At 44.4% G+C, this 17,741-nt stretch overlaps 2 protein-coding genes across 2 annotated transcripts; both read left to right on the plus strand.

The window, feature by feature from the left end:
- Positions 1-671: 671 nt before the first annotated feature.
- On the plus strand, positions 672-1,891 carry LOC119646317. Its single transcript, XM_038046738.1, has 3 exons — positions 672-796; positions 1,503-1,588; positions 1,650-1,891. The coding sequence occupies exons 1-3, from the start codon at positions 737-739 to the stop codon at positions 1,807-1,809; spliced, it is 306 nt and encodes a 101-aa protein (XP_037902666.1). The 5' UTR covers positions 672-736; the 3' UTR covers positions 1,810-1,891.
- A 9,365-nt stretch (positions 1,892-11,256) lies between these two features.
- LOC119661696 lies at positions 11,257-17,164 on the plus strand. The gene is made up of 3 exons (XM_038071142.1): positions 11,257-11,386; positions 16,635-16,717; positions 16,777-17,164. The coding sequence occupies exons 1-3, from the start codon at positions 11,309-11,311 to the stop codon at positions 16,937-16,939; spliced, it is 324 nt and encodes a 107-aa protein (XP_037927070.1). The 5' UTR covers positions 11,257-11,308; the 3' UTR covers positions 16,940-17,164.
- Positions 17,165-17,741: the final 577 nt, after the last annotated feature.

The raw sequence follows: 17,741 nt of genomic DNA on the forward strand, positions 1-17,741 counted from the left end.
ACGGCGGTCTGCACGGGGCACTGGCCCAAAGGGGACCATGCCGCTAGGCTCGGCATACCTTACAACTCGCATTGTCGAAGCTGCGGAGAAAGAAGGGAAACCCTCATGCACTTTCTTTGTGATTGCCCAGCTCTGGCTAGAGTCAGGCTGCGGACACTGGGTAAACCATTCTTTGGGGACCTCAGAGAGATTTCTAGCTGCAGGGTCAGAGAGCTGCTTTTCTTCGTAAATGCTACGGGCTGGCTCTGAAGATCCGAGCCGGCTGGACTCTGCTTCCCTGCTCCCATAACAACAGTCACGGTCTTAGGAGTTTGTGGCATCAAAACGGCGCACGAAAGCGCTAATTGAGCTCCTCGGAGCGGCCACGGATACCTACCTACATACCCAGACCCCCCCACCCATATACCATTGGAAAGGTTTAATTCTCCTCTAGATGAGTGATCACGAATTAAGCTCGTTTTCTCGAAATTCTTAATACTAACGGAGATACGAGCGTTTAAAGTTTCTCAAAGCGTTCCTCTACTTTACGGTTAATCAAATTAGTAATATTGTCGTTATAATTCGAATTGCGTTTCATGTGTTTAGGTGTTTCAAATACGAGTGGAATCAAGTAATCGATTAGTTCCCCGTGATAACCTGGGCTTTGCTATATAATGAACCGAGTTTCGTATCCTAGATGCCATTGTTCTGGGATTTATGGTAATTTATTCTCTCTAAAAGTTTTGAACACTGGAAAATGAAACTGGTTATCTTAATGATGTGTGCATTCTTCACGCATGCACTTGCTGAATACCAGGTATTTATTAGACCTATCCTGCATCCAGTAATTTAAATTTGAGCGTTCATTTTAGATCTCACCGGTTATTTTTTGCAAATGCGATTTGAAAATGCAACTACCCAGATAATGTGCTGCTCCGTGGAAGGTCTTTTGATTTCATTCTTTGTCAGTATGAATGTGATCGGTTCCCACGGTTATTTCAACCGATCTAGTTACCGTGGGTTGATTGTTCAATCTCCTTTTAGAGCGCCTGTATACTTATTGTTTCGTGCGGACTCCTTGTTGGCTTTTACGATCTTTAGTTCGACCAGAAAAATTTGACCTTGCGATGGCTTTCTATTAAACAGACGAAGAGACTTTCTCTGCGCATGATACAGGAACAGGACTTCATTCTCCCTCTCCTGGTTTTACCGGTTCCTTAGATATTCCGTGGAGGATATTCGCGAGTCATACAGCTAATTTGAACAGAATCTAAGGTTTCCTTCTAAACTACCAGAAAAACTTTTAACTTTGCAACTAATACCCTTTGAACCTTCATCTCACCTCAGATCAGGAAACGGCATGTTCAAGTAAAATAAAATAGTCCCATCTCTCTATTACCTCTCTATTACCTCCCCCTCATTACCACCCCCTTTTAACACAGAATTCTTCATAGTGGACGTTCTCACATCCTTTGTCAAAATATATTTTGTCATATTTCATCGGAAATCTTCAATACTTACAGTGGCAATGCAGAATGTCTTACGAAGACGGCGAAGAACCTATTAAAGAAGAGGACATCCCACCAAGTATAAAAGCAGACTTAGTTAGGTACATATCTGGCGTGTTATTTACGTTCGTCCAAAATTAAACTTTTTTTATTTCATTTTAGCTTTGGAGTCGAATTTCAATGCGGAGGCAAAAATGCCGATGGAAGCGTCTATCACATTGAGACGACCTCTCATTGCATAGTCAAGTATATACTAAAAGAAAGTGGAGAGTATTACCTAGAAAAGGTCGATAATAGTCGTGGATGTGAGTCGTGGGGATAATTAAAGTTTATATTAAAACATGCGTTGTTAGGTAGAAAGTCCCTTACAACTGAATAGTGAACAATAAAACAGATTTTCGGTATCCTCAATACTTCTAGGCGAAACTCGAAACCACCGTTCTGGTACCGCTTAATAAGGGTGGTGCAATCTTTAATTGTTCCTGTTTCATTAACTTCACGGGCTTCAGTTAGTTCATTACCTATTCGATGATTTCCTGCTTGGAACGTTCGCAGGCATTATCAAATACGCAGATTCATTGTCGAAGAAGAGAAACTCTTCGTTTGTAGTCTGAGGTGGCCGGGCAGCTGAATATGGAGTACAGAATCTTCTTCCTCGCACTGCCTACATATAGTCGAGACGTCCCCTCCACTTTCTTCGTGTATAAAGAGCAATGTCCTGTTAAAAGCCCTACAAGGTTTTCCACGTCCCACTTCGTAAGGGAACCAGAAAATTGTCCCTCTAAATAACCGGGTTCTTTCACGAAAGCGACAGGTAGATAGAGTAGGTTCTGTGGCCGTTCCGAGGTTGCCAATTAGCTCTGTTTTGCGCCGTTGAGAATGAAAGGTGCCCTAAGCTCGCCAACCACTTTATGGCGAACCGGATCAATTGGAGAGATACTGTCTTCCACTTTTCTGGTCCATGGACTCATCTTCTCCGGCTAACAAATAAGGTTTAAAAACATTCAAACATGGATGACGAACTCAGGGTGCCCTCCATCCTGAACAAAAGTTACTGCAGCTGTGGCTGGCTTAAGCCAGAATTTGCGTGCGCTTTTCAAGTTGGATATAATAAGCGAACAACCAACGCCCTTGAACCACTTCGGTCACGCTGCTACCAGGGCAGAGGTGATGCAGTGTCTGATGCGTTACTTCTGTCCTGGAATAAACTGTAGTCGTCTGAACAGCGGAGCATAATCCAGCCGGATCAGACCCGCTGAACCAGACCGTAACTTTCACGAATGATAGCGGCTCCCCCCGTATACAAATTGAAATCTCTCTCTCTATCTCTCTCTCTTAACAATTGCTTACCTAGCGCTCGCAGGCTGGCCCTAGCTAGAGTCGGGCAATCGCAAAGAAAATACCTGAGGGTTCTTAGCCCCCAGTTGTATATTTAGTCTCCAGGATCACACCCACATACTTTATATTGAAAGAAAGTACCAATCTTTATTCATTTAGCCGCGGGATGTTGAATGCGGTTACCCTTGACTTGGTTCCCAAAATCTAACTGTGAAATGTCCTAAAACCCCCGGCTGATAAGCACAGAACGCGCAGAAACTACCCTCGGCTCAGGGCCAACTGGAGCTGCAATACCTTTCCCAAAATAGTATGAAGCCAGCAGGACTCTATCCTAAACAAGGTCAGAATTGGCTTGAAGCCTAATGACCTACCTGTCCAGTGTAGGAACTAAGACAGGCACTTTTCCTATCCGCAACTCGACTTTTATTTCAATTTTGTGTTTGCAAAGGAGGATTCTTCCCTGACCGCAGCTATGCGTCTATGTCTGCAGTTCGGCTGGCAAGATCATTGTCTGGACAGTAGAATCTTTGACCCTATGATTAAACGTTTCGAGCGAAATAGTTTTTGTAAGCGGAAATATGCTCAGTGGCCAGCTTCTAACCATGCGCGGATTATACCGTCGTAGCTGTTATCGGTTGCGATTTTCAACCGTAGGAGGAGGAGGAAGTATCGACGGTCTCAACATTGTAGTCTCCTGTCTTTATTGTTCTTGTTTGAACAATGCAATTTGATGTTATTAGTTCTATGGTTTTTGGTACTGACGTTGCCACCATGTACTTCATCTTGCCTTCATTAATGTGCAGCCCAAGATCTCGCGCCGCTAGCTCGATCTATAATTGCTGCACCGCCTGATATCCCTATATTTATGCAATAGAGCCCAAACATAACAGCGGAGTGACTGGAAGTCCGATGCGCAATGCGTTACACAAAAAAAGTTAGAAAAATTGAACTTCTGCGATGCGTGACAGATAAGTATGTTGCGTCATTTGCGGCGCTTTTCGTTTTTGGCTGCCATTTTTGAATGTAATTAATTTGATTGAATTCGTTTTGAGAAATGCGGAAGACACTATTTACGTTGCAAATGCTAATTATTAATGTCACTTGCGTCGTCTTCAGTTTTCGGTACTTCCTAATATTTTGGTTCTTGAGCAGTTCATCAACCACTCAATCCATGGTTTCAATAAGCCCATTCTGTCGAAAGTCAGATTTCCCTCTTTGTCTCGGCAGGATGAGCATCGAGGGGTATAAAGCTTCATCCTGCTGATTTGTTAGTAAAACTTCCGCGCCTAGTGGTACTTTTCAAGTTCACACACCTGTTGGTTCCCGCAGGCTTTTTTTTTCATCTGTAAAGTCGTTTCTCACCTCGACGAAGTTCGTGATAGGTCGCCTACCGGCATTCTTTGAAAGTACAGCATTACCAGCCATACAAAATTCTTTCGTTCCGTTGTCAGCTTACATTCATCGTCGAACCAGCCGTTTCGACTTCTTCTGCGGTGATAACGTCCCTGCCTCGCGGTCAGATCAAGCGGTGCAGCATCATCGGTAGATCCAACGAATTTTCTTTGCCGGACTAGGCATTTCAAGAGCACTTTGAGAGCGCGCGATTTTATTACAGCGGCGGTCTCCACAGCACCCTATCGCCATCTGAAATCTGAAAGTTTCAGCGAGAGTCCGATCCCTAACTCCCTCCACTCGGCAAGTCGAACCGGACGCGCCGCTCGCGGTTTCGCCCGGAAGAAGTTGTCTCGCGGAAGAAAGGTTTCAGGGGAGTTATCGAAACCTTCTTGAGCGTGCCTCCGAAGTCAAGGATAAAACGGAGGGGACCTCGCTTAAAGACTTTGTGAGGTCCTTCGTAGAAAGTAGCAAAAAGTGCGCCCACAACGCAAGGTCCCTCGGCAAGCAAGCGACGTTTCTCGCATAGTTGGCGGGAGGCAGTAGTTTGATCCGTCCCTGAGCAGACGCAACAGGACGGGGCCGATTGAATTTATACTCGACCGCACGTCGAGCCGCTGGGGAGTAGAAGATTCTCCCCGTATACAATTTCTGCGGGGCTTACAACAAATTCCTCGTCCGTAGGCCAACTAGGATGACAAGCAGGACTTGCGACCAGGATGGATCGTCTTTCGCCATTATTGCGGCCTTTAGCGTCCTGTGCATCATTCGAGCATCCTGTTAAACTGAGGGTGGTAGGCAGTTGTCCGGTGTCGTTTGAGTTTGCCTAACTTCGAGAAAAGGGAGAATTCAGACTGCATTCCCTGGTCAGTGGTGACGATCGCCAGCACACCAAAGCGTGGAATCAACTCTCGACAGAGGGCCTCGGCATATGATCGTACTGTAATGTCTTTTAAGGGAATCGCCTCAGGCCAACGCGTGAACCTATCGATGATTGTGAGGCAATACCTGAAACCAAGCGAGTCTTGCAATGGGCCAATGGTGCGAGCTACATGGTGTGGAAGCGCTAGGTGGACCTGGGGAATACACTTACTTACTTACATGTTTTGAGGTTTTACACTTCTGACATGCAATGCACTATCTGGTCCAAGAATTGATATCCTTGTTCATAGACGGTCAGAAATATTTGGCAATGACTAACCGGTTCGTTGTCCGGATGCCTGGGTGTGCGGGATGATGAACGGCGTTAAATACACGCTTGCAGAAAGCGACAGGAATGTATAGCCTTGATCCCTTTTTTGAGGTCACAATATAATTTTGAGATCGAGCCGAAAATGGGGTGCACCCTGAAAATGTACTTGAAGTTACTCCTCAGACCCTGAAGAACTATGTCGTCCATCTGCGCCTCCGCGGTTGCCGGGAATTCAATTGTGGCGGGAATCTTGACCTCCTCAATGCGTGATAAAGCGCCAGCAACCACGTTGTCTTTTCCAGACACGTGTTAGATGTCGGGGTGTGGCCGAGGAATCTCACCTGCGGTTGGAGGAATTTACACTTTTCAACATTGAGAATAAGACTGGTCTCAAGGAGACGTTGAAAAAGCACTCGTGGTGCGCTATATGCCCAGATTCTGAAGAGGAGGCAACCAAAATATCATCCATGTAAACGAAACAAAAGTTTATGCTTCGTAGAACAGAAGGGATGAATCTCTGAAACGTTTGCGCCTCATTGCACAGTCCAAAAGTCATTCTGTTAAACTCGGCTAGATCCAAGGTAGAAAAAATACCGCTACCAGCGAGAGAATGCGTAAAGTCATGGATGGGCGGTATGGGATATCGGTCCGGAATAGTCTGAGCGGTTAGGCATGTGTAGTCGCCACAAGGTCTCCATTCGCCGTTTGTTTTAAAGACCATGTGGAATGGCGAAGATCAACAGCTGTCTGCCGGTCTGCATATACCCTTGTTGAAGAGCTCTTCAAACGCTTTCCGCACATCAACGACCTTCTGTGGTGATAAAGAATGCACCTTAGAGAAGATAAGTAAGCAGGTGGTGTTGATGTGGTACTGAATATCATGCTTTACTGGCTCAGAGAGGCTACGCTCGGTAGCTATGTTGCGATATTTTTCAAGAAGTGCACGAAAGCGGGGGTCGACGTCTTCGAAAATAATGGATAAAGTGTCGAATGGTCAGATCGTCCCTAATGACGTAGTGGGATCAATAAGGGACCTGTGTTGCAGATCCACTAACAACCATAGTGGCACTGAGAGTCTGCGCCCCAAATGGGAGTGTTAACATTTGCTATAATGAAAAGCCACGAATACGTGTGTCAAAGTCCCAAACTCAAGTCCACTTTCCTGTAGCCATAAGTGCGAATCGACGATGAATTTTCTGCCGCCAATTTTAAAGCCTGTACCGTTCATCGATGGCACTTGGGTACAGGGAGAACCGAAACCTCACCGCCTGTATTAACCAATTAGTTGCGTCTGCTCAAGGCTTTGTAAACCGAAAGGCAACGTAGTGTTGTGCTTCGGGTAACTGTCGCCAGGGTTCCGACAGGTTTAGTTTTTGTTGCAAAGGCGCAAGGGGTGGTACAATTGATGGCTTTTCCGCGAACGTTCGGCGGTACTAGCATAGCCCGGTACCTGTCCTCCTGACGACCTACTACCCGAACGCCTATTGCGAGGAGCGGATCTCAATCTGTTTGCGAGCTTCGTCCCGGATGGAGAGCAGCAACGGTGTCGGCTAATCTTGTTACAGTAAAAATATATATGAAATGTATGAGCGGGGAAATCCCAATGCTCAAATAAAATTTGTGGCGTAGAAAACTGCTGCCACAGAAATCGACGCTTCTTCTCGGTGGGATTGCCGGCACGACGATCGACCTTCTCCTTGATCACATAGAATTTGCAGGCGGTGTGACAGTCCAACGCTGGGGTGCAGCCACTCGGGGTTTGACCAGAGTGATTGAGCACGATGTTTGGATTCCACAGAATGCGATGCTCTTCAGGGTCACCGCTATAGTGATCGCTAACTTTTGTAAAATATTTTGTAAAAATGAAAGAATTCACATAAAATCAATCTTCTTTTTCTTCAGCCTTTGTCCCGTGCACAAACGGGGTCGGCTCGTCGTGATCAGTTTCGCCATTTCGCTCTATCAAATGCCTGATCTGGATGCAATCTCGAGGGTTTTAAATCACCATCCAGCGTATCAAGCCACGGTGGTCTCGATTATATCTAACCAATGTGAGAAAGAAGAGGAGAAGGTTCTGTACTTCATATGAAACCGGCGAAGATTTATTTTTCTTTTCTTCAACGAAGAGAAGAATCTGCGCACTCACTGTCTCTGGACGATATTCTAATTCTAAACACCGCAGCCGATTTGCAGGAATAGTACAATGCGCATAATAAAAGGACTCACTGCTTTTAGCTACCACTCTTTCGACTAAACTAAACTAGCTAAAATTAATTCTATTATTATGAATACAACCCAAGTTTATCCTCAGGGTGGGATACCCTCACCCCTAATACAGTGCGTAGTTGATCAACACATATAAGAGCTAACAAATACTGGAATTAAGGTCCAAAGCTACGCTAACGATATTGCCTGACCCAAATAATAATGGCCAAATACGAGGACACCAAACCTGATGCGGAATTACTAACACCTGGTGCAAAAGAGCGGGTCTGCGCCTCAATCCAGCGAAGGTCACCCTAGTACCATTTGGCGAAGAGGAGAGGTATAAAACTCGAGAACTATAATACATTAGACCAAAAACTACTCTGGAAAACAAATAGCTGGACTGAATTTAAGAAAAATGCTAAGGCTTTAGGATTTTCAAGTCGATAGCAGGAAAGAAATAAGGATATACACTGTAAGACTAGTAATTTTATCTATGGAGTGGTAATCTGAGCAGATAGAATCGAACTCAGCATAACAGCCAACGAGTTACACAAACTTCAAAGATTGGCTTATGTGTTCCCATTTCCAACAATATCCCCGGGAGGTTCCTCTGGGATAGATTCCTCTTCATCTTCACAATATAGTCATAGTGGCACAATATAGTCTAAGGTTACCAAGGGAGCAGGAATGGCGCTATACGGGCCAGAATCCTTTTGTGGAATCGGACAGGGGTTCGATGAGTGTGATGCCAAGAAATGGAAAGGAACGGTTGAGGAAACTATATAGGCTGAACATATCAAGAATATAACAATTCAAGATGCTCTAGAATGAATACGAGCCCAACTACCCGTAGGAGTATTTAAACCTCATCAAGAAACGACTTAAAATCATTGTAGGAATACTCACTAGTCATTGCAGGCTAAATTACTACCCGAGGAAGCTAGAGAGCAGAGTGAACAAACTTCCATACATATTCTGGAACAATATCAGCACTTTTACAAAGTAAGTCAGCAAACTTGTAAGAATACTTAATACCAAACGCCAGGCTGAAACTCGTAGAAATAGGAAACATCTTAAAATTTCTGTCCATTATGTCGATCCGGTATATGATCGGCATACTATAGTTAATAAGTAGACTGTAACCATGAAAAGGACACAAGGACTCTTGTGTCTCCAGGACGCAGTGCAACTTCCCTTCATTAAACAATTTTTAAAGGAAATCAGAGTAGTGGACTGGGCCCCCTCAGATGTAGATAAAGCACACGCTGTTCCTTCAAGCGAGATCAGATTCCAACTCTCCAAGTGATAAGGAGTCACAGACTTCGAACCTTCGAAGTGGAGATATTCAATGACACCTTTCCTCAAACACCTTGACTACGCCGTTTGCTCTCTCATCGGGTCATGAACCTTGGCCAAATGGCCCTAGATTTGGAAAGAGAGCCAAATGCAGTGGGACTGAAGGTAAACACCAAGAAAACCAAGGTTCTTAGTCTGACGGGTCATCGCACTCTACCTATCTGCATTAATGGGCAGAGTATCGAATGCGTGGTATACCCCACCACCAAGTGGTGAATGGCAACAATATATATATATATATATGTGCGTGTGCCAAAGCGTCTACTGGCAACAAGGGTGGAAAATTGCAAGACTGTCCTAATATGGTATATTTATAGTAAAAAAGCGATGAGTTCGTTTTAACAATATCTGTGGTATTAGATCAGTAAAAGGGGCTAGAATTTTCTTCAATGGGAGATTCTCTTTCTATAACCAGGAGCTAATTGCGGCCAACTTACAGTACCAGGTTAATGGCAAGAGGGGAAACGTTATAGTTGCCTCTGAGAGAGAAGCTGTTCGATTTTTTCACTTTAGCTGGTCTGATGACGCGAACTTAGGGTACGCCCCTACGTTAGCATGTGGGACAAAGTTTCGTTGTAAGTTCAATGAGCACCTCGGCAACAAAGTGCAGCTCCCTAGGCGATTATGGTCTCCTTTGGGGATAGAGGATCAATTTGAAACTCTGAATAGCACACTTTTAAAGCCCTTTAAAAAGGCTTGTCCTATTTCCGGAGGCTAATACCGTAAGACGGTTCCATGGTGGAAATGAGAACTGCAAAGATTTAAGAAATCAACCACATGACTTCTAAACCGTGCTTGCAAAAACGATAAGGATGAAGACTGGTTAAACTTCTTGAACTCACAGCGTGTTCATAAAAGGTTCGTAAAACGTTCGAAAAGAGACTCCTTTAGAGGATACTGTGAGGAACTGAAAGGTGAAAAGGGGGGCTTCCAGGCTGGGCAGAATCCTCTTAGACTCTCTAAGAAGTACACCACCCGGGAAACCTCTCAACACAAAAGTGTTGGGGGGAATTGGGTCACTACCAGAGCGGTTGTCGCCTTTGAAAAGGTGGAAACTGCGATAATATCCTTTGAACACTGAAGCTATCTACCCAGCGATGCTAAAGGAGGCTATAGAGCGCTTAGACCAACTTCTAAAAAATATTTTCCGAGTATGGCTTGCTCTGGACTGCATGCGTACCTCTTGACAGAAGGTTAAGGTAGTCTTCATACAGAAGTCTGGGGGCATGACTATTCAAATCCAAAGAATTTCAGGCAAATCAGCTTAACATCATTAAAAAAAAAAAATTTACAACGTACCGACAGCTAAACTGGCAGAAAAACCATTTCCTAGCCGTGAAATAGTCGTGAAGTGAATCGTAACTTATACTTAATTTTATAGACGGCAGATTTGCACTATTTTTAGTAATCGCACTAGGCGATTAGTGAGAAATCGTAAAAGTAACAACACCTAAGAACCGAGTAATGCTTCTTATCAGACGGTGAAATTTGCATTAACCTAGTTCAAAGGTGAGACTTGTTGTTAAGTGCGGCGAGCGGTTTATTTAATCGATATGAATCTATACGTCAATTATGATATATTCCACTGCAAGGATAAAAGCTTACTGCAGTTCCATATTATCTGCAGCTCAGACAGCTGCAACGAAAACATCCAATTTCTTTGCTCCAATTGCTTTGAACTCTGTATAACTCTCGGAGAGATAAATTGGTTGGACCTCAATCTCTCAATACGAATCCAGATACGTCACGGGTAGGGTAATCTGTTGTGCTAATCTCTTTCCATGTTAACTCATCATTTGTGCAACCTAAGTGTGATGAGGCACAGTCTTGTTAAAAATATTAAAGAAGTAGCAATACAAAGCAAAACACTGAATGCTCTATGGTCGACAAAGGAGACGTATGAAACAGCTGAATATTGTGCCCTTCGTGCAAGGATCCCGACTTTTCTACCTCGAATTTGTTTTCTGTAGGCAACGAGCTCATGCAATATTAGAATAAGAAATCACCTAAATCTCGTTTCATTTAGATTTAGCACAACCAGAAATGTCAACGTATCCTCAGTGGACTTATCCTTAATAAAAAGGATTCAAAAGCTTCACAGCAACCTCAACTAGTTCAAAAGATATCACCAAATGAAATGTGCAATATTTTCGCAATTATGGTACATACAAAATATGAACGCATCATTCCCCTATCATAAATAGCACTAGATAATCCATTAGTTCCCTCTGATAACCTAGAATATAAATAGGACCAAATTACCTTCCTACATGTCACTGTTTAGTTCGGCCATAGTTGATTGTTCCTTTGGAAACTAGGTCTTAATCACATAAAGATGAAGTTAGTTGTTCTAGTGCTGTGTTTAGTGTTAGTCAATTCTGCAACTAATAAAACTAAGCCAACTCAGAAAAAAGTAAATTTAATTCAAACTTTCATTCCACAACAGATCTACACCGGTTCACCATCATCAAGGGCGCAACAACCGGTATCCGGTCTAGACCTGACTTAGTAAGGAACTTCGGACACCCCAGTTTTGCGTCCCCTAATTCAATATCCCCAAAAGCTGTCTGGCGTCCTGACCTACGCTATTGCTTCATCTCAGGCAGGGGTCTGCCTCGTCTTCTTTTTCTACCATAAATATTGCCCTTATAGGCTTCCTTCGGAGGATTCATGTCTCGAACGCGGCCAAAAGTTCGCATTTTTTCTTGCTAAGAACCGAAATCTCCGAGGAATACATAAAAACTGGCAAGATCATTGTCTCACAGAGTGAGAGCTTTGATCCTATGGTGAGACGTTTCAAGCGGAACAGTTTTTATAAGCTGAAATAGGCTCTGTTGGCTACCAACAACCGTGCGTGGATTTCATCGTCATAGCTGTTATCGGTTATGATTTTCGACCCTAGATAGGAGAAATTTCTAACAGTCTCGAAGTTTTAATTTCTTTGCTTTATTGTTTTCCCTCGACCAGTGCGATTCGATGTTGTTGGTTCTTCTGGTCTTTGACGCAGACGTTCCCACCATGTAGTTCGTTTGCCTCCATTAATGTGCAGCCCAAAATCTCGCGCCACCTGCTGTGTATCTCGGGTTGTTCTTCATATAATGTCAATTTCGTCACCGTGAGGCACTAGTTGTGTGGGCATGAAGAGGATAGTGCCTCTTGCATTGATATCTGCATCGCGAATCACTTTTTCCGGAGCTGGGTCAAAGAGTTGTCGATATTGAATGGTCTCGAGAGTGAACAATCAATTTCGCTGGGATACCGAATTCTCTCATGGCCGTATACAGTTTGACCCTGATTATCCTGTCATAGGCGCTCTGAAAGTTGATGAAAAGATGGTGCAACTGATGGCCATATTCCAACAGTTTTTCCATCGTTTGCCGCAGAGAGAAAATCTAATCTGCTGCTGATTTGCCTGGAGTGAAGCCTCTTTAGCATGGGCCAATGATGTTCTGGGCGTATGGGGCTATCCGGGCTAGCAAGATAGCGGAGAATATCTTATAGATGGTACTCAGCAATGTGATACCTCTATAATAGCTGCACTGCGTGATATCCCCACTTTTTATGTATGGGACCGATAATGCCTCGTTGCCAGTCATCAGGCATTGATTCGCTGTCCCATGCTTTGAGCATCGGTGAATGAACTGCTTGGTCGGCTCCTAATTTAACCAATTCAGCTGTAACTACGGTTTTTAAGCCGATGAATTTCACGGACTGTTTCTTCTATACTTGGCGGTGGCAGCATTTATCCGTAGTCTTCAGTTGGCGGGACCTCCAATATGCCCATTCGGTCGGAAATCTTCCACAAGAAGGTGTGATGAGTATCGTTCACAACTCCATTGCAAAACATACAACCCGGAGGTCGTTCCTTTCCAATGATGTGCAGGTAAGACTGAAAACATCAATGCTTACTTAACAACTTGGCAATGAAATAGTCGGTCTCCCCATGCTTCCGATTCAGCCACGCACCTAAATGAACCGCGCAGTTGATCTGCCTCTAGTTTCATTTTGCCAAAAGAGTTGCCACTCGTCTAGGGTGCGTTGCCGTTCTTCTCATCTTCACATTCTTCTTCCTTGCACTTGTATTTGACTCTACGCTCCTTAGCAAGAAAGGCAACGGGGATCACTCCCGCAGTAGCCATCACGACCGGTTGAAAGACAGTGCGGTACCCAGACGCAAAGCCCCCAGACTCGGTACTTGCGCGAGGCGCTTACGATATACCTCCCCTCCCTTAACTCCAACTGCAGTCTTGTTCGCTATTGCTTTGATCTGGTGAAAAAAGCTCATCTTTGAGTCAAAAGTCAATCCAAGATACTTTACCGTTGTTTTTCACTCGATTATCGACTCACCAAACGACATGGGACGCTGGGTCGGAATTCTCTTTTTAGTCAGGATGACTACTTAGATTTTTTTGCAACGTTGAAACTATGAGCAGTAATCCATCCGCTTACCAGTCGCGTCAATATGTCAAGTCTGCTTTACACCTGTTCGACAGTGCGTCTAACAACAAACGCCGTGACATCATCTGTATAACCGACCAAGCGCAGCTCATCTGGCATGTCAAGTTTAAATAGACTATCATAGGAAACGTTCCAGAGGTCTGGCCCTAGGATGCATCCTCCTCTGACCCTCTAGCGCAACAAAGAGCAGCGAGCGGTTCCTCAGATAGTCCCTCAATATCCGTAAAAGCGGAAAGTATTATCTGGTGCGCCTAGAATGTCTTTCCATCTTACGGAATTAGAGGCGTTTCTGACATCAAGCGTTATGAGGAGCACCACCCGTCGAGCTAGGCGGGTATGTACCTCCACTCGATGAACGGCATCAACAACTTGCATGACAGCATCAACTGTAGATGCCCTTGCTCTAAAACCGAACTGGCGTGGGGATAAGTTTCCGGCAATGCGTATCGCTTCAACGAGTCTACTTCTGATGAGTTTTTCAAGCACTTTCCCAGCAGTGTCAAGCATACAAAATGAGCGGTATGAAGACGGCAGTTTGTAAATGAGCCCCCCACGGGTCCCATTCACCTCTTCGACCAGATCCTGCCAGCAGTGAGCTCTGCTCCTGTTTATTGCGCTGCAGAATATTTTTTTGTCTGATCTGTACTCTGTCATTATGCTAATTGCATTCCCCCAATCGTTCTTGAAACCACAAGTCCTGTTCTCGCCATCATTTCGAGAATTCGTTTCCCTCTGGAGTCTGGATGAGGCATGCCCCATTAAAATGTCCTGGCATTAAAATCACCCCCGACCAGTATCCGCCACTCAGTACCCAAGATAGCGTCCTGCAGAGCGTCAAGCCTGCGACGAAAGTCCGGCATCGTCTCATTCGGTGTTACACTAAAAAACGTTACCCTTAAACACCGAACTCAGACAAAGCCGTCCCTTAGGCCTTGATCAGGAACCCTAAGATGGGCGCCGTCCCGAACCCAGATGGCACCGGTACCCGGTAAGTCGAAATGCCAAAAGGCCGGGGTGGGGGGTTCCAGGGTAATAAGCAAAGCGTTCTACCCCAGAAGCATCTTGACTGCTTCAAAGAACGTACCTTTATTTGTTGTCCTCGGGCCTAATTCGACGAAGTCGAAATCCTACTCCACTACCCTTTGTTTTTCGAAAGCAAGACGCTTCTGCTCCGCTATCTTCAGGCTTGATCTTGTAACGGATTTCACTGAAGACTTCCGCATAGGTCTTGCCTTCCGTTCCTTCGTGTCCGCCTTAATTTAAAGCAGAGATTTTTCTGATGACGGAATGTGTTGTTGCCTCTTGTCCCTCTTCGCCTTCTTCTTTGGAGCTCTGGAGAGTACCTGAGTGAATCTCCTGCAGATGTCCCTACCTTCTTTTGTTTTTTCCCCAGTTCGCTCTGCGACAGGCTATCTGCGATCCGTTTAGCGCTAGAGGTGTTCTCACCGCATTTTTGAAGTATCCTTCGCGGAGCTCGAAATTTACTTCCGCTCCGCAATCCGGAGACTATACCGGTCCTACAACGCCCTACAGGTTGATGCTTTTGACTCAGTCTCTCTCCTTCTTTAGCTTTGAACGTTCGGTTCACTTGCTCCTCTCTCTCTCTCTAACGACAATATGTAACAAGGAATTTGTTTTCTGTATATTGGCTTAATTAAATAAATAAATAAATAGTCAGTAACGGGTATGCCCTCAGGGACAAAACCCCTACCCTAGTTCCCTGAGGCCTGACCTATGATTAGCTGATCCCGGAACTTACCGACGGATCAGCGCTCGCTCGGGGCAACGCGGTCTACTAATACCGACTCAATGCACACTACCCGACCAGAGTCCCAAAGTGGCTCGCTCCTGATACACGCAACAACTACCACCTTAGCAGAGCTACAATCACATCACCCCGTCGATGTCGTGTATCGGTCATTAGCAGTTCGCTCTTCACCAAGAAACTTTCCCCATACTACTACCTAGGACGCAGGTATTATGCCAGCCAGGGGGTCAGAACTACTGACTCGGACGCTTCGGGAACGCCACGGACGGTTGCGGCAACTCTCCTTTTCAATTAAAGAAGTTGAGGTAGTTCCCGACTCTCTTACTTCAAATGAATGTTCGCAATTAATTAGCATCGCGGTTCTATTGTAGTTTTCGTCGATCTATCGAGATGGATATTCCGGGGAGAATCTTGGGTAGCGAGTTATCTTCAACATGGATGAAACCACCTTACTATCGAAGCCACTTTTTCTGCAGTTCAGATACTTCACCAACATACTGTCATCGGACAACCAAGTGAAAGGGACATTCTACATACAATAGGAGCCTCCTCCATCATACATCTGACCAAAGTATTTGCCACTTTCACGGAGGGCTCTTCCTCTACACCAAGCTTTTTCTAGCAACTAAATTACACTAGAGTGTCCTGGCGAGAGTAGCGGAACGCAACATCACGGATCATCTTGGATTTGTTGAACCGGTTGCCCTGTGTTCTTCACAGCTAGTACAAATAGCTTACCACCTAAGCAACTCTTCATATCTAGGCTAGTATTTAGTGTTCTAGGTCTTCTAACAATACTGTTTTCTAACACCACCACTGCTCTTCGTCCTTAATCAATCTGATACACCGTTGGCTGCTATTTACTCTGGGGTACAGCGCGTCAACCGGCATATCCAGCTAAGCAATTGTCACCCCTCCTTAATGTGTTACCTATCCATTGCCACTTCCGCCTTCCGACCACATCACTCACTGGTGTCACTCCAGACCCAGTTCTTCGTTTGAGATAGTATCAGACCAGCGCTGTCCGATGATACAATGCAAACAGGTGTAAACGAATGCTTGGAGCTTTTGAGTAACAGTGGAATTCATTATGTCACTCCCATATAGCAACACAGAAAGGACCCTAGCATAGAACAGTTTCAACTTGATCTTGATGTGATGAGATGAGGTTCTACAGTTCTAGAATTTATTTGGGTCATCCTCAACATGATCTGGTTGCGTAGGAGGATGGTCAGCCATGGTATCAAACGTTTAACATTTCAAAAGATCTAGCGATTGAAAGTACCGTCAAGCCTTCTGCTGAAAGACGCTACATCTTCCTTCCCCTCTATATCACGTCTATAAACTCCTCACCCTGTAATGACGATATTCCAGATAACTTACCTTTTCACTATTGTGGTCAATATGTTTTACTAATGATCCAAAACTTTTGCAGCCGAGATGTCAAATAGTTTTCAATGGTTTCAAATCTGTTGACCCACTCAACCTGCCACTAATCGTAATTGAAGACCTAGTGAGGTACGTTATTGGCATCATATATATAAGCATATGTAAAAGAGAATTTACCCTTACTTTAGCCGCGATATCGGGTACTTGTGCGGCGGAAAAGATGACAAGATGAGCATCTATCTCATTCAAACAACCACAAATTGCATACTAACATATAAACGAAAACCTAATGGTGATTACTATCTGTACAGTTTCGAAATAACTGATGGATGCCCAGTATGGCGAATGTGATGGCCCGTCATTCGGACACCCTTTTTAAAAACTACTTATTTATATTCATATGTCTACCAGGGACAATAAAAGGTTAATAGACAAGGGGTAGCTTTCTCCAAACTACAATGGGAGTCCTGGATGGATGCCGACTCAGGACTCCCAGCATTCTCAGCAAAAAAAAAATACAATTTTTGGTTTTAAACGTAAATGTATATTACGGGAGCGACAAAGCTTTGTACTGAAGAAGGGGGTAAGTCACTCCCGAAATATATATTTATGTTTAAAACCAAAAATTGTGTTTTTATTTTTTTGTTGAGGATGCTGGGAGTCCTGAGTCCCCATCAACTTGATGGCGGACTAGACCACTTGGAAAGCAACTTACTTCCTCTCTTGTGGACACGGACTCCTCTTTTTGGGTTAAACACCCAAGTTTATCAAAAATCTCGACTGACGGTTTCGTCCAGAGCAGGACTCCCAGCATCCTCAACAAAAAACGGATTCACTTCAATATAATTCGCACTCATGTCGTGTTTGCGATTATATATAAATGGAGCGACTACCACCTGTCGCTACTCTCGGTCAGGTTGCTCCCATGACAGAGGTGAGGCAGGGTCTGATCAATTGCCTCTGGCCTGGACCAAACGGCCAGTCAAGATTTTTGATAAGCTTGAGTGTTTAAAAACATTCTCCATAGCGCAGTTTTGTTCATCATGTTGTCCTCTATGGATGTGAGTCCTGACCAAAGGAGATGCTAAATGGTATCTATGCTATCTGAAGAAAGGCGAACTGAAAGACATCCTTAGAAAGGTTCAGGATAGAC

The sequence above is a fragment of the Hermetia illucens genome, chromosome 1 (genome assembly GCF_905115235.1).
Source record: "Hermetia illucens chromosome 1, iHerIll2.2.curated.20191125, whole genome shotgun sequence".
NCBI classification, from domain to species: Eukaryota; Metazoa; Arthropoda; class Insecta; order Diptera; family Stratiomyidae; genus Hermetia; species Hermetia illucens.